Source organism: Epinephelus moara, chromosome 6 (genome assembly GCF_006386435.1).
Source record: "Epinephelus moara isolate mb chromosome 6, YSFRI_EMoa_1.0, whole genome shotgun sequence".
Classification (NCBI taxonomy): domain Eukaryota; kingdom Metazoa; phylum Chordata; class Actinopteri; order Perciformes; family Serranidae; genus Epinephelus; species Epinephelus moara.
The window spans coordinates 26,477,116-26,496,997 of NC_065511.1; the positions used below are offsets into that span (position 1 = coordinate 26,477,116).

The window sequence follows — 19,882 nt, forward strand, 5'->3', positions numbered from 1 at the left end:
GATAGTCTGGTGACCTGTCCAGGGTGTACCCTGCCTCTCACCCAATGTCAGCTGGGATAGGCTCCAGCTCCCCCGTGACCCCTAACAGGATAAGCAGTTACAGAAAGTGAATGAATGAATGTCAGTTTTCAGTGGTAATTGCTCTAAATCATTAGCCAGAGAACAACGTTTTTTGGCAGCACATTAAGTAATTAGAGGTGTAGTGGTGAATGATCACACAAGGGAAAACCTTTTTTCTCTGTTTATACAGTTACATTTTTCTATTCAAAGACATTGTTGTAACTGTGTCCCCTTGGCATGAAGAAGTATTTTTTTGAAAGGTAACATATAACCACCACAAGAACATCATCACATCATCAGATTTTTCTTCAGTATAGAAGTTTATTTTCTAAAACAGTGACATATCTACAGAGTGTGATGCAGACAAAGTATCATAATCATCATACATCAAAGTGATTTTAGTATTAAATGTTGCATGCATTTACAGCTGTGTGTAATGCTGAATCAACTTCTCATGATCGGCTCATTACAAACTCAGATCTACATGAACGTCACACAAAGCAGCTACATGTTTAATCAGCAAAGTACTTTTAGTCATTGTGAGTATCATTTAAGGATAATGCTCGTAGAAAAGGAAAGTCGTCCCACAGGACACCTGGGCCTGCATCTTCCTCAGGTACACAATCATGGCACGGTCCGAAAAAACACTGCTCATTTCGCATCCCGTCAGCTGCGAGGTTCTGATAGCACTTTGGAGTGAAGGCTTCTTCCGATTCCAAAAGGGGCTGCGTGGACTCAGAGCGCAGGTAGATGTGAGGGTCTTTAGGTGTGGGGCTGCTGCACGGACCAAAGACCACAGTGGCGTAAGGAACAGAGTCGCTGTTGGAACCGGAGTAGCCGGGGATGAATGGTGAACCACAAATCGACTCTCCCAGGTCACTGGTTTCCTCTGTGCTGCTCAACCACGGGTCATCGTCCTTTTTGTTGAGGTTCATATTCATAGGGAGGTCCAGGAAGCTCAGGTGAGACAGGTACATTGGATCGGGCTCATCAGTGTCCCAGGGAAGATGGGAATCCTGCAAGAAACAAACAAACAAACAAAAGTCATCAATGTCTTTAATTAGTAATCGCCAAAAAACCCCACGTATTTAAGGCCTTTATTTTGTCATGTATGTCACTTAGCATTTTCATGAATATATATCAAAGAGACAGACCTTGTTGTGAGCACTTTCATATAGGAACTATTTTCTTTCTACCGAACCACAACAGCTAACTGTATAACCGCGCAGTACAAAGTGTGCATCTACTGCTAGCTAATCTAGCACCACTGAGCTAGCTAACGTTACAGCTCAGCCAAGGAGGACGCCATTAATGTTTACATCTTGCTCTCTCATGAGCACAGCCTCTTGTCCATGATGTCACCGGCTCACCCCTTTTCCTTGTTAAGGGCGGTGACCTTGTGGGTAACCTGTGAGGGTGTGGTGTGTACTTCATGGTGTATGTGGAGGGAAGCAGCTCTCATGGTGAAGACGGCAGGCGGCAAAGAGCGATGACAGTCAGCAGAATTAAGTGTCTAGATGAGCTCAGGGCTACTGTTAGACCTCATGAGAAGGCCGTGTTTATTGTTTTGTGGTGAAGACTGCAATAACGCCACTGTTGGTGAACGGCACCTGAACGCATTGCCATCCTTCCTTCTGCAGAGTGGTCCGTACCGCTAGAAGCTAGTTACCAGCTAATAACGAGCCAAGTTAAATTTAATAAGCCAGCATGTTCCCAACTACATTTTGGAGCTGTCACTGAGAGAGGTAACAATGAGTAGATGCACACTTCCTTCTTCTACTTGATACGTTTGGTGGGTGTAGTTCAGTAGAAAGAAAATATTTCCAACATGAAACTGCTCACAACAAGGTCTGTGGATTATCTTGAGTAACTGGGTCATGATTTCTGGAAAGAGACATTGCTGTTGAGTTTATCAAATGTATTTTCTTGGTGCTTTGAGCACCACAAGCCATTGTGATCCATTATACTGGAGAGAAGGCAGACATCTCTACAGCTGATATCTCCCACACTCGGAAAGTCACACCAAAACAATCCAGATAGATAAAAAGTGCTACAAAAAAGAGGAAAAATATGTATTTGTGATTTGGGGGTGAACTGTCCCTTTAATTAAAGCAGCATTATTGGCAGGAAAAGAAGCTGTACACACCACCACTGACATATAAAGCTTGCTTGTTTGCACATCCTGCAGACGTGGTGCTACATTATCATCCATTTGGTGCCATGCTTGTGGCCACCGCTGAATCCAATATTCCCTCTCCTTTAGCTCTGTTTTGGTCTCCACCTCTCGAGGGAAATATCTGTCTCTTTAGCTGATAAACACTCCACTTTGTTCACCAGCTAACTGCTAACTTTTACTGTCAGCTGTAGTGCACAGAGGATTTATCACAGCCTTTTTGCTGAAAGCAGCTGCCTGCTGAGCATTTCATGTTGCACTGGTTAATTTTCCACACCTGTGTTGATTCTGAAGTCCATCTCTTGATGCTGCTATTAGCTGGATCTGGAACAGCTGGCCAAAAACGCCCCTTCAGCCTGCAAAGGGAAGAAAAAGTGTTTAGAGAACAAATGACATCCCAGCTTCACAGTGTAAGACAGTGTGGCGATGATCTCACCTCCTCTGGTTGGAGAAACAAGTCAAGACTACTAAGATGACCAGCAGGGACACACCGACACCAGACACAGTTACGATCGTCACAATGGCGACGGCATCTGAGAGGAGAGAAATGCACCTTCTGAATAACGTCTGCACTCTTGATTTCTCTGTCACGTCTCTAAAAAGACACCAGCAAGCGATGACACCCACCAAAGGGATCAATTTCGAAATGGAATGTTGACCCGTTCCGGTTCCCGCCAAACGTGCTGACCATCATGAAAGCCTCATACTGAGACACAGTGTTGAGGCCTTTTAGGACCACTTTCCTATTATCTGGGTCAGCATTCACAACTGAAAGAGAAGTCAGACATTAATTAGTGTTAAGTACATAAGAAAGTGTTTTCAGAACAGTAAAATGAAGGTGTTTAACCTACCCTGAATGGGTCCTTTCTCATTCCAGTAGAAGACTTTGTAGTTTTGGATAAGTCCATTCCTTTGGTCTAACGGTATTTCATCCCAGGTGAGCTCAACAGGAGAGTACCAGAGCTTTTTGATGTGCAGTTTTGGAACCATGGATGGAGCTTAAAAGAGAAATCATGAGTGGTTATGAAAACTATAGTGATCTATTATGCTTCTGTTTTAAGACCTTTGGAACCAGCAAAAATAATTAATCATTTTTATCCACAAGAGGGCATCATTACATCATGTATCAGCTGTTTCTGATAGGTTGCACAATATATTTTTTCTTTACTCATGTGGATCAACTCTTTTCTCACTTCTTCAAAGTTCAGGCAGCCCCACTCTCACACCCCTGCCTGCTCTTTGTGTGATCCTCTTTGTGTCTTTGGTGACTTACCCTTTTGTCTTGAGTAGGCATTAACAGTCTGAGGAAGGCCTATCCCATCCTTAAACCTAGGATACACAGAGATCCCATAGGGCTTGTAGGGCTCAAGGCTGCCTATTGATGAGAGTGCAGAAGTTAGAGTGTATCAGTGCCCATAAGCTCCTAACAGTGTGTACACAGGCAGGTCGTGCACAGGAAAAAGAAGACCTTGTGTGAGAGTGAATTCTCTGGGTAAAGGATGAACACTAGATTAGGAAAACCAAATAAAAGGTGAGTAAAAATAAGAAGGACATTGATCTTGAAACCTGCAATACAAATACTATAAAACATACCTGTTATAAGAAGGCGTGTCTGATTTCTGTCTGTGATTTCAAACTGGGAGAAAGAGAGGTCTGATTGTAACAGAGGTCTCCATTCCACCACGAAACCAGTGAGAGTGGGAAAAACCCGGCTACTCCATTGGACCAGTAGGGATCTGTCATCATGAGGGGTGGCTGTGACTTCTAATATCGCTGTACAAACTACAGACACAAAGCACCTCACACACGTTATGGGGGAAATTCTATTAAACTGTATTATGTAGGAGCCATTTCTACATCAGTTTAAAGCTGGGGTAGGCAGTTTAAGTTTGGCGTCACTGGGCAAAAATCCCTTAATAAACTCTGAGCATATTGTAATTCAAGTGGACTGAGAGAACATTACTTTTACTTCTGCACCTCCTCTTGGCTCTGTTTTCAGGCTTTAGAAAACCTGGCCCGTGATGGGAAACTTTGGCCAGTGACAGGTCGTTTCAGAGAGAGGGCGTTCCTATTGGCTGCTCTACAAACACATATGTGTGTGCACGTCCTGTTGGTGAAAGCCTAATTCAATGGTAGACAAAGAAATTTGCCATTCCAACTTTGGCAACAACTGCCTACACTGCAAAGAAAAGAAAGAGACTTATCACAAAAGTCCTGTTTCCACCAAACACTTTCGGTATGGTACCTTTAGAACCAAAAGTAACCCTTCAGACATGGTACCTAGACCCGAGGTCATTTAGCTTTTATGCCACAAACTGTACCTTTAAATGTGGGCAGGGTTGTTGACACTCACTGCTCCGTCCAGCACCCACTGTATTTCCTCATCACTGGTGACACAGAGGGAAGTCTGCGCCTTGTTTATCGTCCACAGAACGAGACTGCATGCCAACATTTTCAGAACAAAACAGAACAGGCTGCAGTGACAGTCTGTCTCCATGGGTTATTTAAAAATAGCAGTTGTGTGCATTTAGTCCTTCTCAGGCAAGCTCAGGGGTTTAGTGTTGCTGGAGTCCACAGGAACGACGCTCCACGACGCTTTTCTGAGGATTAGAATATATGCAGTTTGAATAACCCGGCTGTAATTAATATATATAAACGCTTGTAGATCCACTCATTACTGAAAGTGTATGTCATATAAAGACTAATGGACTGGTCAAAGTTGTCATAAGGAATATTTAAGGTGTGTTGATTGATTCACATCGTGAGCTCATGCATTAACTAACATTACAATTTAACGTTCCACCTTATAAGTTGCTGGCAGTCGGCCCAGTGAATTAAGTTATTTTTTTCTCAGACTCCAGCTGCTGCGAGAGGCAGCAAAACATCCTTTCATTTTATAGTTACATGTAAAACTCTCCACGGTATGAACAGTGCTTACATGAGCCTCAAAACCAGCCACAACTCAGCCCTGAGCAGAGTGACCGTCCTCTATTGACCAATCAACAGACTGCAGTGTTCACAGCTCCACCTTTTAGTACCAGATCTGTGTGCTAGGTACCCCAACAGAGGGGGGACCAAAAATGGGGACTGTACGGAACGGTTCCATTGGTACCATCCACAACAACTCACAGTGGAAACGGAAAAAAAGCGTACAGAACTTAACCATATTGTCCCGTACTGCTCGGTGGAAAATGGGCTAAAGAGAGTCTAAAAGAGAGTCTGACAATAAACTAAACAAAACACATGCTGTAATGAAACTTATAAATATAATCAACAAGGTACTCAACAATATAATAGAAATGATGTATAATTATGTAGAATCTATGCTTTTAGGCCTCTGTACTATGTGCCACTAAGCAGACAGAATGTGAAGTAATCTTGCATTTTGTGTCTTGTTCGCATTTTACAAGCACAAGTGCCTTACATGACATCTACTCTTTGTCAGTGTGTAACAAGTTGTGAGTGCTTTACTGCTTTGTCACCCCTCTGACGATGCTTGGTAAAGATCCCTGACCTCAGCAGTTGTCAGTGAGTATATGTATCTGACATCTGTGTTCAGGGCTCACTCTTTGCACTCAGCTCAGTCTTGACTGTTTGTTGTGAGTCCATCTGCAGATGCTGAATTAAACTTACAGAAAGACAAGTTTCTGGCTCAGTGTGTTTTGTCTAGTAGAAACTGCCACCACAAATTTGGCGTTGTTGGCAGGGTCACTTGTGTGAGGGGGGGGTCACCTGTGCACAGTCTGGCATTATAGACAAAGCATTTAAGAGATAAAGAGAAAATGTTGGTAATAGTTTAGCCTTCTGCTAACCAGCGTCAAAGGCTCACAGCTGCCGCTGTGAATTCACGTTAAAGTAGCTAAACGCTAACAGCTTGTCCTTTGCCTCATTCCTCACTGCTATAAACCACCTCACCGGGAGAAGAGCAGGCAGCAGCTCCAGAAACACCCCAAGTCAGTGTCCGCAACAACTTGAACCCAGCTTGCATCAGCTCTGCGAGACTGGACAGCCCCAGATCAGCAAACTTTCTGTTGCTGCCATTACACAGGTAAGATCCAATGCTGCCACTGGCCACCAGCTCACTGTGACACCTGGTGCTGGAGGGTTTGTACTGGCTGAACTTGAGCTGATATAGCCACCAACTAAAGGTTTGTCTACTGAGCTGCTGCCCGCTCTCCTCCTTAGGAAGCAGTCCACAGCAGCAAGGAGGGGGGTGGAGGGACTTTAGGGTGGCTAGTTAGGTATCTCTTGTCTCATTCTTGGTCTAATAGAGAGACAGAGCAGGGCAGCAAAGAGGGGCTGAGTGAATGCGCTGCAGGCAACTCTACAATGAGATAAGATTAAATAAATCAATGTATGGGAAAGACTGAGTTACTGTATGAAGCATGTACATACGCCAGTGGTTGTCTGGTCGCAGGGTCTGAGGACAGAGAGGGGAGAGCTGCAGGAGGAGGGTGTATTTTTGCCTTCTCATATCTCTGTCTACCCCAGCTTTAAGAAGGTTCAAGGTTGTCAGTTTTACCTTTAGGTGGGTAAATCTGAACTTCAGTTGGGGAGGATTTCCCTGCGGCATTTACAGCACTCAAATACACTTTCTTCGTTCTCTCGGGAAGCTGGAAAGTACAGTAATTCCCCTTTGTAGAGCACACCTTTCTCTTTTCACCTGGCAGCCTCCTCACTGAGACAATGTATGACACATTTTGGCCGTTGGCGCGGAAATGTTTTGATGGCTAAAACAGAAAAAAGAAAGGTGAGAGGATATTTTAAAGGCAGACCTCACACACTCAACAGAAATCACTCATCAATCTGTGACAGGTGTCAAGCAACATGTGATGTGTGTGTACCTTCCAAAACAAGAGTATGCTGAGTTGCTTGTGCATGTGATCCCCTGATACATTCATCCACGAGTCGAGGCGTCCAGTGGGAGCTGAGAAGAAAGAGACGGCTGTCAGCTTAGCCGCTTGTCAAAGCCCTGCACTTCTCTTCTCACTCTTTAAAAACTGAAACTTTCCTATATAAGACAGGTCTATGGATTCACTGCCAGGGTGTGTGCGGCACAACTCAATACATCAATTCAGCCCTGTGCTATAGAGCAAAGCAATGGGAGATGTAGAACACGACATTAGCATATATTGAAAAGACCAAGATATGGAAGAAAAGGCAATAGATTGGAAAATGTTAGAGTGACTGATTGTGTCACTCTGAATTGATCTCATCCCTACCGATCTCCAAGGTGACTCCAGACTGGCTGCTGCTCCATTCACTCCAGGGGCTCTGCTGGTATCTGACTCGAATCTGGGCGACATACTGGGTCCCATGGAGAAGACGACACAGGTCCACAGATCTAGTCGGTCTCACCCAGATCACTGGGCTCTAACACATGTTCCAGAGCAGAGATATGACTTCAGGCACACACATTATGAGTTTCAACCTTGTGACGCTAACCTGTGGTTTCTTGTAGCTGCTGTATAAACAGTTAAAATTATGTTTTTATTGACACTGGAATGATATGTACTCACTGGTTGCTCATTCCACTGGTTGCTGCCAGCAGTCTTAAGTCGGACTCCCAGGTTCAGACGGTAGTTACGCATCCAGGCTTGCTGCTGAGATAATCTCCAGCTCAGCCTTAGGCAGCCGTACTTTTTAGGCACCGCTTGAACCCCCAGAATTGCTGGTCGGTCAAACTTGGCTGTAATAAAACAACAAAGCAAAAGCTCTGATGTGATTAAGATGTACTTTATGTTTTCTTCACAGTTCCTTTAGGCTTTCTGATCCCTGCAGGAAAAATCACGTCAGATTCGACCCCCGTTTGTGCCTCCCATTACATTTGAAAGAGAAATCCAGAAGGTCATTTAACAACACTTAGAGCTGGTCTGATTGTATTTCCAGAATCCTAAAAGTCTCCCACCATCTGGATAAAAACATATCCCATCTGCTGCAAAGTAAAAAAGATTTTTAACCATCTTCTCAAGCTGTGAGAAAACATCTCCTGATCCGAACAAACAAACATGGTGACTGGATTTGACATAAGTCCTCACTTGATTTGTACAACATGAAATTAAGAAGCTCTACTATCAGTTACTATAATCATCTATATTGACATCATATTAATGCTTTCATTTAAAGTAACGTTATATTTTTCTTTTGTCATAAAAAAGGAGGAAGGATTTGTCATTTCCAGCTGCCTGGATAGAAAAAATATACGTTTCAACACGTGAAAACGGGTTTACTTTTTTGTTTTTCATGTGCAGTGCAGGTTTTTTCATTCAGATGGTCAAAAGGATGAGGATTCAGGGAATTTCTTTAAAACTGCAGTAAGAGGTCTTAAACAAACATCTAGGTTTAAAAATGGAGGAGTAGAATTAAAAGACTACTGCACCAATTGTTTAAAAAAAGGGTAAATGACATCAGATTTAGCACAGTCCCTTCTGGAGATAGAAAAAAATTGAATAAATAAATAAATAAATAAAATTCAGTGGACGCATAACTTCTGTATTTCACACCTGCACTGAGGGGTTCCAAAATGATCGGCGCAGAGGTTGCTTCTCCAAGTTCATTCTCCGCCGTCACATGTATCTCCATGTCCGAGAAGAAGACGAAGCCGGAGCGTGGGATGGTGTAACGGTGGATTCCTGGTAGCAGCTCGTAAGTGTTGTTCTCGTTTGAATCCCTGAAATGAGGAAACAATAATGTGAGAAACCCAGTTGTGCAACCTCACGCACATATTTTGTAAATGACACTTTGACATTCCTGAAAACAGAGTGATGTTTGCTTTCTGGTAACCGTGTCAATGTGTTGGCAGAGCGTTACCGTATCTCGGTGTGGAGGGTGTACTTTGTGGGCAGGTGGGTCTTCTGCGGTCCAGGGTCCCAGCTGCAGGTCAGGGTGTTCGGGTTGGTAAGGTTTGTCTGACAGCTGAGGTTTTGTGGTGCTTGAGGTGGATCTACAGATGAAAACAACAAAGTGAGGAGGTTTTTTAATGGAGGTTGTTACAGGTTAAGTGGACAAGTGGTAAAAGTTGAGAATAAGAGATCTTTTGTCTGTTCCAGATGCCCGGCTGAAAAACAAAGGGGACTTTTTGCTGTCAGGGTCCCCAGACTCTGGAACAATCTGCCCGAGGAAATCAGGTCGGCAGAGTCAGTGATCTCTTTTAAGTCCCTTCTTAAAACATACTTAAATTGGAGAGCCTTTCCTGATTTTACTTGGGTTTTAAGTTAATTTAAATTGTCTTTTACTTCCTCTGATTTTACACACTAAAGTGTTTTTATCAGTTATCACTAAAGATGTTTTCATGTCTTGTCTGTTTTAATTATTGACATGTAAAGCACTTTGTAACTCTGTTTTGAAAATCACTTTCAGTTCATTTATATACATGGTCCCTGACAAGTAATAAAACTAAAAACTAATCATCTGCTGATTTTATGCACTTTTCTTTAATTAAAGGCGTGAACTCGAGCCACATAACTTGGACTTGAGTCAGACTCAAGTCAAAAATTTGATGTCTTTAGACAGGATTTGATAAAATCAAAAAAGGCTTGCAACTCGACCTGGACTTTCACACCAATGACTCGTGACTTCACTTGGACTTGAGCCTTTTGACTTTAAGATACTTGATACCCTCCCCTCAATCCCAAAGATTAAAAAGTGTTATTTGAAAATTAAAATGAATTCATTCTCCCCTAATCAACTAACGTTAACACTATTTATTCCCAGAAAGTCAACACTTAATTCCCGACACCCACAACATCAAATCAAGCTGAGGGGGCCAGTTAAAAAAGAAAACTACAGATACAGTGGTCAACTAAAAAACAAATTGCAATAAACAAAATGTGCAGGTACAAAATTACAAATGATTACCTGACATACTTTTACAGGACGGCTTTTTTTTTTTAAACAGTAAATCTGTTCTGTCGACTATTTATCCTTCTTTATCAATTTAATTATCTATTTATTTTTATTACACTCTCTGATTGATCTGGTCTTAGCCTATGTTCAGCGTTTTTACTGCTATTTTTATCCTGACGGTGTGAAATATTTTATTTTACTGTGTTTTTATAAATACAAAATACATTTTATCATTATTGTTATAAGTTCCAATTTTGTTCGACATTTGATGTTGCACAAAGAACAGCAAGTCGAGGCAAACGTTGATATAGTTACTGAGCTAATGCTAAGCTAACTGCTAACTTGTTTTAACAAATAAATCCAAATTTTAAAGAAGCATTCATGATTTCTCTTGATGCACTTGGACAGATCAAGTACCTGGGGTCAAGGGGGGTTCGGGTCTTTCAACTTCAGACCCCCTCACCCAGGCGACCCGACCAGGAGTGATCAATTCCCCGCCTGTGTCCAAAAAGCATCAGCCCACTGCTTGTCCCCAATAATCCACAGCCATCTTGAGGCCAAGCTTCTGGGGTCCATGTCATTGGTTCGACAGCCCATTGGTTCGACATCCCATTAGTCCGACTGTCCGCGGTGCTGAACGGCTTGCGGCGGGCGTATGGTGCGCCGCGACCGGCTTGAGGTGGAGCAGGCTCACGGCTTATGTGTTTGTCACTTTCTTTTTCATTTTAACCCACACCATGATCTTTTCCTGACCCTAACCAAGTGGTTTTTGTGCCTAAACCTAACCAGACCTTAACCATAGGGCATCATGATGATTTCGGAACGGACTTCGGAACAATGAGTTTAATATGGTCGGAACAATGGGATGTCGAACCAATGGGCTGTCGGACCAATGGGCTGTTCCCAGCTTCTGAGGCTTTGCTGATGGCTTTCATTTTGCGTGCTCCAGTGATGCCCAGGAGGCTGTAGGCCTTGCATAATGATCTTCCCGCAAAGCCCCTGTTCCCCACTTCAATGGGTACGCAAAAATGTAATCTTGGCATTACTTTTATTGAGGAGCGCTTGTGACTTGTGACTTCCAAAACAAGGACTTGGTTCCACCTCTGCTTTTTATGTCTTCAATGGAAATTTACACTTTTTGGACAATGTTTAAAGTAGTTCAAGTTAAAAAGTGTGGCTTCATTTTGATGGGATGCATCAATGTTCTGATACAATCTTTGCTGCTTTTGCTGTAAACCTCTAAAACGTGCATAGTTCTATAAAATTATAAGATCTCTTAGATGGGTGAACAAAAAAGATACTTTTAAGTTAATTAAAGTGTTCAGTGTTTGGAGTTTTACTTTCTATGTATTTTATGTTGAGCTCAAACCAACACTTTAAAAGTTCCCCTTACTTAAAAACAATCCACAGATTCACAGTTTTGTCTGGTTTCACTGGTGGAACGTGATAATTAAAGAGCAAACATGCACAAGACGTTTAAATCCTCCTTACATCCGCCTCTGATCTCCACTCCTCCGACTACTTGAAGAAAAGAGGCCTGGACACAGCAAGTGAGGAACTCCCTGGTGTGATTGAAGCTCGGTATAACAACCTCGGAAATCCTGCTGCTCTCATTGGCCACGGGCCTGCCAGGGACGAAGCGATCGCCGAGGCGCCACTCTATATGAACAGCTTGTCCAATAAAGAGAGGGCAGCCGTCTCTGATGACACAGGTGGCTGTGACGGGTGACCCCAAAGGCACCACCGAGCTGGACGTCTGGACCTTTGCACACGGCTGCGTGTCATCCTCTGAACAATGAGAAATTTAATTTAGATGTGGCACGTTGAAGAGCATCTTAATTTTAAAATGCACAGCTCTATATTAAGGTTTGACAGATATCTCTGAGGCAAAGAAGACCAAGGTGTAATAGCAATTGTCTAGGTAACTGCTGGTGAGGTATTTCCATTTAGATTTGCTATTTCATTCAGAGAGGAACACTCACCATTTCTCGCTCCATTCACAAACGCCACAAGCGTGACAATCACTGACACCCATGTGGATATCATGATGATAAAACCTGTTAGGCATCCAAAACAAAATGCGTTAGTCTTAAATTACAAACTCTCATGCCCTATCAAAACAATATTTGAATTGCCGTTCCTTCCGAGCGACACTGCATTGTGTGAGGGAGGTACTGAGAGCGATAACGTCTGTCTGTCTTCAAAGACATCACCAACACCGTGATTCAAGTGGTTGGCATGGCGGCGTGATGTGAGCAAGGATGTGATCTCCATAATGCATAATGTGTAGATAGAAATGGACAGCGAGTGAATGAATCCACTGCTTCCCAACACAAACAGAGAGAAACGGGCAGTGTCTGTGTGAGGTGTAGAACACTGACACCTGTGAATATAAACATCACTCATGACAGCTTGGGATCCACGTTTATGTAAAGTGATCACACTAAGGATGTGATATTAAAGCTGTGGACAGGATAAATAAACATACTGTATCTCTCCTCTTGCACCATTCTAATAGAGCCATAAAACTCCTCCAAGCAGACAGGAAGATTGTAATTGCCGGTTGTTAGAAGGTAACCAGCCTTGTTGGGCGTGTGCTCCGTAGCTGATTGGTCATGTCAAATGAGCAGAAGACGGGAGCTTGTGAGCTAAGCAGATGGGTGCAATGCTCCAGCATATTGTTCTTCTGATATTAAAGAAGATTTTTACTGCCGGAGAGACGATCTTCCACAAAACTAGGCTGTCTATGCAGTAGAGAGACACACATACTTTTGAAACTGGTGTTACGTTATTAGAGAAAACAGAGAAAAGGGCTGTGGCATTTGCTTTTGAACAAGAGGTAGAAAACCTACAACTACCAGAATGCACTGCACCTGTTTAAAAAGAAAACCAAACCAAAATTCAACAGTTTTCTTCCTTTTCGTTTAAAAAAAAAAACGAAAAATTAAATCACGTGGTCACTTTGTTTTTGCTGCCAAACAAAAAAGCCCATTTTGGTTGGATTTCTCATTTGGTGGAAGGGAAGTGTAAAAAAGTCAAAATAAAAGTTTTTTTTTAAACATTATTAATTACAAAGTCAAAAAAGCACATCCTATGACATTATGACTACAGACTACAGTATTAAGTAGGCCTATGTAACGTGTTGTTAGCAGGGCTAGCACAGTTAAGTGAAGACCAAGACTCACTGAAAGCATCTGAATTGTTGGTTTTAAAGTACTGTTCTGTGCTCTTGGAATTCTACTCACTTAAAAAATTAATGGAGGTATCTTTAATACACAATAATTTTGCCTACAATGCAACCTTTCCTAAAATACTGCTGTGCTGTAAGATGAGTTTCGTAACACTCTCTCGCCATTTCTGTCTCTCTCTTGCTGGTCTTTGTCTGTCACTCTGAGCTAGATCAAATAAATGATTCATAGCTGATGTGTTATTATGGCCTGATTTTTACGCAAGAAATACTTAAACTGTTTTAAATAAACAATGACAACTTCCCATATTTGATGAGAACGAGTTGTGTAAAAGTAACTGAAAGCCAGTACCACAGAAACGCCTGTTCCGAATGTACGCGGCTGAGTTCAGTGACTGGAGCAAATAAAAGCCTGGGCTGCTGTATAGGATAAACTTCACCAAGAATTAGATGACTTTTTAGAGAGAGAGAGGCCTACAATAACCTTACTTACAACATGTTACATAGGCCTTCTTAATACTTTAATCTGTATTCATAATGTCATATGACGTGCCCTCTTGACTGCATAATAAATAACTTAAAAAGACTTTTATTTTGAAGTTTTTTTACAGCTTCTGGTCTGTCCACCGTGTCTGTTCCAAATGAGAAATGGCAAAAAGGAATCAGCAAAACCGAAATGGCCATTATATTTTTTCCTTTTTCATTTGGCAACAAAAAAAAAATAAAAAATTGTGCAGTTTTCTCGTTTTTCGTTAAAATGAAAAACAAGAAAACTGTTGAATTTTGATTTGGTTTGTTTTTAAATTACAAATGAATTACGAAGTATCCAATCATACCCTGACCACTAAACACTCCCACTGGTGGATGACGTAATGCAAGTTGCCCATCCTAAAACAATATGGTGGCTGGCTGGTAACAAACAATCTCAAATTAGAGTTAAAGGTAAGCTTAAATATGTTTCTGAGGACATCTTAAGCAAGAAATAGGCAACGCAGTAACAGAATTTTGGTTCATATTGAGCTCAGTATTTTCAGTATGGCGACCACCTCTTTATCACACATTCTCATAATACAGCCAAACAGTGCACTAAAATGTTCCTGAAGATATTTAAGGTAAATATTAGGCAATACAGTGACCACATCTTGTTTTATATTTGATCAATGCTGTCTAATTTTACAGTTTGATCAAAGTTTGGTCTAAGTTTCACATTTCATGTCATCTCCCGGATTTTCCCTGAAAATCACTGACGTATTTCTTCAAGTCAGTAACCTCGTTCTTAAACGCAAGAATCAGTTGCCTCACATCACAAACACAAGTTAATCTTCAGGACTGAAATACTCACCATTACGCAGTCATGAAAACATTGAAATTCAACTGGGCTCTGGTCGTCGGCTCACAAGGCAACAGACATGCCTTCACAGCATTTTTGTGTCTGTGTGGGAGGAAAGACAAAGCAATTACTCATCTGTAATAATGTTGAAATAATTAGTTTCTTAGTTTCATTGTTTATATAAATTAGTTGCTTGATCGATAGAAAGTGGACAATATTTTTTCCCTATTAAAAAAAGCTCATGAGGCATGACAAAGTATTCTCATCTTTTACCTCAGTAAAAGTACTGATACCACAGTGTAGAAATACTCTGTCACAAGCAAAAGTACAAAAGTAATAGCATTTATATACACTTAAAATACCAAAAGTAAAAGTTATCATAATGCAGAATGACCCATTTTAGAATAATATATACTACTGTGGTACTGGATTATGTTTTTTGGTGCATCATTGTGTTCATCATTTGAATGTTGCAGCTGGTAGAGGTGGAGTTAATTTTAAATACTCTATAAAGTGCTGAGCAGCTCAGCCTATAATAATAGTGTATGACCGATTCACAAATTTAGACTACTGATACAAAATATGAGTAAACTAAATAACTAGTAACTAAATTTAACAAATAAATGTAGAGGAGTAAAAGGCACATCTGCCTCTGAAATGTGGAGTAGAAGAATAAAGAAGCATAAAATGGAATTTCCCAAATAAAGTACAAAGTACAGTACTTAAGTATTTGTACTTAGTTACATTTTACCACTGAGGATTTAAGTGGTACATCTTACATACCTGAAAAACCAACATCCAGGCACAAGTAAGTTTGAAGTGTTTCACACTCACAGGGTGAGAACTACTGCACATGAAACAGCATTTCATGTGTGATATATTCACATGGGCGTATGTGTTTTTTTCACAAGTGAAACACCCATGATAATCCACCCCTGACCACATGACTGTTTAGACATTTCACAATATTTTTCACATTTAAGAAAAAACAAAACCAAAAAAAAAAAAAAAGATTTACTTTTTTGTGAGATGAATTAAATGTCCAGTGTGAAGGAGTTAGGGGCATCTATTGGCAGAAATATGATATTCATGACTGTGTTTTCACAACCCAGTCTCTTGGGCAGTGACTTACAGCGTCAGACACGGACGATAAAAGGCGTCTTTTAACGTCAGCATGATACACACACAGCAGCGTAAGATGGAAACGCAGCAGGACAAGAACAAAAGTTAAAGCAGCCAAAGTCCAGGCAGGGTGGCCGTGAGGGATGGTCGATGGGTCAAACAAACATGGAGCTTCACCCGGGAGAGCAGTGTTCACATCCCATAAGACTACAAAGCCAAACCCTGTTTTTTTTTCTTCCTAATGTTAACCACGTGTTTTTGTTGTTTAAGTGAAAAAAGGTCATTTTGCGGTTTTGTGCCGATGTAGTGCATTTATTGTGAAAGAAACTGTATGTAAACGGTAAATTTCCTGTGAAAACGGAAGTTTATTTTGAAAGAGGCATAGACTTCGACGTTATTGTCCCCAGAGGGGAAATTCTTTTCCACAGCACCACAACAGTTTGACCGACATACAGAACAGAACAGACATCATTGCACATACACATACGCACATTGCACAGGACATTTGGACAGAGACAGAAACAACATTAAAGACTTAAAGACACCTCAGTTTCTTGTGGGATCTATTGTTCAATGCCGCTATGGCTGACGGGATTAGGCTTCTGAATAGACGAGCCTTCACGAGAGGACAATGCATGAACTTGACATGGTGTCCCAGAACGTCAACAACCAACACACCCAGGGTACCTTGCACGTCATATCTGGATGTGGAAAGTCCATGACCAAACGTCAATATGTGACGAGGTCATGAGAATTGTTGTGTTTTTGTTACCTCTGAGAAGCCATTTATATCTACACATAGAGCAGGTCCTCTTCCACAGAGTTTGCCATGTCGTTCTACAGTAGCCCAGAATGGACGAACCAAACACTGGCTCTATATAGGGTCATTCGCATTTTCATATTGGCCACTGTAGTTCTCCTACACGCTTGACACACAGGAGAAATGTCAGTTCTGCTACCTCACCACTAGGTGCCTCTACATCCTACACACTGGACCTTTAAATTGTTAAGCTATAAGCTATAATTAAGCTATTTAAAGATGTCAGGTCAGGCTCGGGGAAGGCATTTTTAACTATACTATATTAATAAAAAATAACCATCATTATTACAAAGATAATCTTGAGTTGCAGCTGATTTGCAGCATGACAAGCAAAGACAGCTGCTGAAATGTGTAAGTGCTATTTCATGTATAGAATTCGGTACAGTTATTATCATCTCAAATCATAATTCTAAACTCCATCTTTCACCACAGAGGATCAAACGTGCGACTCATTAAACGGTGATAGAAATATCTCTAACTGATAACAGCACCCATATGTTACTAAGAGCTCAGCAGGAAGGAAAACTCTCATGTGTTATCTGATTTTGTGTCAGATGACATATATTGATTTCTCCACGAGAGATAAATTTCACATGCTTGGCATGCTCACGTACACACGCACGTGAACACACAGACAAACACACACAGATCCAGTAAGTGAGACCACAGCATTGAGAAACTTCCTGTGGTCTTGTAACACCCTGCCTCGGTCTCCCTGACTGAATCTGGTGAGAAATGGAAGAATCCATCATTCCTCAGGCCAAAAAAAAAAACACGTTGGCAACATCTCCATGTTTATTGTCAACAGACTTTTGAGAGTTCAGTTCAGCTTATTCTTTAAAGGCAAAAGGAACCAATTGAGATGATTTGTTATTACATTTCCATTAAGTCCCGCTTCCAAGTATTTCTGGCTGAGAACAGCTCTATACCTCTGGGCACAAACATTATGTCTAGACTGTCAAATTAGACGAGGAGGCAATACTTTAATAATTTGTAACTATCACTCAAACTCACAGTCAGATCGCTGCCCTCAGCCCACAATAACCCAAGTCTGCGTTGACGCGATGTGAGAGAAATGGACTCTCTCCCTGTTCCTTATCAGCCCTGTGCATAAAGGCCTCCATTTTCCCCACTTTCCTTTTTAGAAATTCTGCTTACTGCTAATAGGTAATTGCCTGTGGCTCTGACAAAAGGCAATCGAGATAAAGAGCGAGGGAGAGAGGAGATTTGCTATTTAAAATTTAAATTTAATGTGTATTTTGTCAACAGGCACAAGTTATACCAGACAGTAAAAATGGCTATTTTTAAGGTGTGTTTGTTCCTAATGTGTTGATGCAAATATGTTACCTGGATTCATTTGTGTGTCTCTCTGTGAGTCACTTGGGGCAAAGGGACATTTTGCTATCGCCACCATATGTTTCCTTATTCGTTGCTGTTGGGGTGACAAAACACCCACTTTCAGGATTTGGCAATATCCTTGACACACTGCGATGACAAACCTGCCACTATTTCCTCTTTTTGGTCTCAGTCTTCACTTTGCTTTAAACAAGGATTCTAAAATGTGTTAAGGAAAGCTACGTTTTTCTTTTTTAGACGCATATAAATCACTGAACGGTTTCTTCGAGGTCAGACATGGTGACTTTTTGTGTCAGCAGTTGTAAAATTCCAAATAACTAAGGAGGAGGAAAGCAATCTGTTTCATATCCTCTTTTTAAATGGATGACCAGATCATGAACATGTTTTCCATAGATTAACACGCCATCATTACGTCCATACTGATCATTTAGAGATGTCACAGATCATATCAAGACAGCTTACAACTCACAAAATGATATTTTGCCTAAAAATAAAGCAAAAAAAGACATTACACTATGTTTCTATCTTAAAACTCTGATAAGTTTCACACGTTCTGAGCATTAAACTTTCAGAATCTGTACTTTAAAAGGCTCATCTTATCTTTAAAATCCTAAAGATTTGAAGATCCTCTGCGGTATTTCATGTTTGTTAAATGCACTGGCGTTATTAGACAGGAAACTACAAAGCATTATAAATGGCACAAGTACAATACAGAGCGTTCCAAAAAAATCTGATTAAGTGAATGTTTTCAATGGAATTAAGTTGAGCTGTCCCAAAGTTGGATCAGGATGCAGCTCTCCAGGCTGAACCCCCGTGTCACTCAGGCACAAGTTTTATGAAGTTTTCCCTTCCCAATCTGGCACAAGTATCAAAATGAAAGGAGCGGTAAATCGCTTGATGTGAAGATAAAGGAGAGCCATCAGAGAGGTTTGCCACTCACCGCACAACAGCTGCAGCAGACCCAGAAAGACGAGAGGCTCTCATCAGCCCTGATAGCGCCAGATGAAACGGTGCGGCTCAAAGCAGCTCAGATTGGAGGACATATGTGTGTGTTCGCCAAGCAGAGGCAGCACCAACAACAGCAGCAGCAGCACCAACATCCTTGTTTTGAATTTGTGAAACTTCACTATTTTTCAGGAAGGGACACATGACTGATGGGGCCCAGTGCTGGGAAGAAGAGTGAGGTGGTTAGAGTTGGGGCCTTGTCAATGGAGAAAAGTTGAATTGTTCAACTAAGCATGGATCAAATCTGGAACAATTTCAATAAATCTTCACAGGTGATACTGGACATTTAAATATAGGCTACATTATGCTAGTGTTGTCAAAAATATTCATTTAGCAATACCTATTGATTCTGAACATTTTACCTGGCTTCAATACTAATTACTAATCTCTCTTACATTTACTACAATCATTCTGCTGTTCTCTGTGAATCACCAAGAAAAGAAGGGCTGTCAGTGTCATGTTACAACATAGTTATGTTTACCTTTTGATAAAAGATTTAAGGTTTTTGACCTCAAAGTCAATTTATTGATCACGATTAGTTCTAAGTATTGATTATCAATTGACAAATGTTCCAAAAAGTTGTTGCATGCTGTTTTTACTTGGTGCAATACTCCCACTTGAGGGAGTATAACAAATCAGGCAAGCAAAACAATCGGCTGACCCTAAACTCCTCTATATAAACTGCATAACCTCAGTGATCAGGAAAGCCACCCTGATCACTAAGGACCCATCTCACCCCCTCCACCATGCCTTCCAGTTACGCTACAAAGTCCCCATAGCCTGGAAAAACATCTACAAGAAATCCTTGATTCCTTCTACAATAACCCCCCTGAACAATCTATAATAGACACTGTGCTTTAACCTGCTTTTATCAGCTGCTGATTTAACAGTCCTTTTTTTTAATATTTGTATTAAACGTGTTTTGAATTTGAATCATGTGTGTTGAGCCTTGTCAAAGCAGAATTTCTGTCACTGTTGGGACGG

At 41.2% G+C, this 19,882-nt stretch overlaps 1 protein-coding gene across 2 annotated transcripts; it reads right to left on the reverse strand.

Moving 5' to 3' along the window:
- Nucleotides 1–361: 361 nt before the first annotated feature.
- On the reverse strand, nt 362–18,991 carry csf3r (colony stimulating factor 3 receptor (granulocyte)). 2 transcript variants are annotated; one of them, XM_050046088.1, is made up of 17 exons: nt 18,834–18,991; nt 14,608–14,697; nt 12,061–12,135; nt 11,570–11,866; nt 9,044–9,176; nt 8,737–8,903; nt 7,753–7,922; nt 7,456–7,606; nt 7,078–7,160; nt 6,756–6,963; nt 3,827–4,015; nt 3,507–3,608; nt 3,085–3,231; nt 2,861–3,001; nt 2,670–2,766; nt 2,511–2,589; nt 362–1,076 (listed from the first exon to the last, which is right to left on the reverse strand). In XM_050046088.1, the coding sequence occupies exons 3-17, from the start codon at nt 12,122–12,124 to the stop codon at nt 591–593; spliced, it is 2,514 nt and encodes an 837-aa protein (XP_049902045.1). In that variant the 5' UTR covers nt 12,125–12,135; nt 14,608–14,697; nt 18,834–18,991; the 3' UTR covers nt 362–590. The 2 variants fall into 2 exon arrangements, with proteins under 2 accessions (XP_049902045.1, XP_049902046.1); XM_050046089.1 differs by lacking the exon at nt 18,834–18,991 and adding an exon at nt 16,263–16,328.
- Between the last annotated feature and the right edge of the window lie 891 nt (nt 18,992–19,882).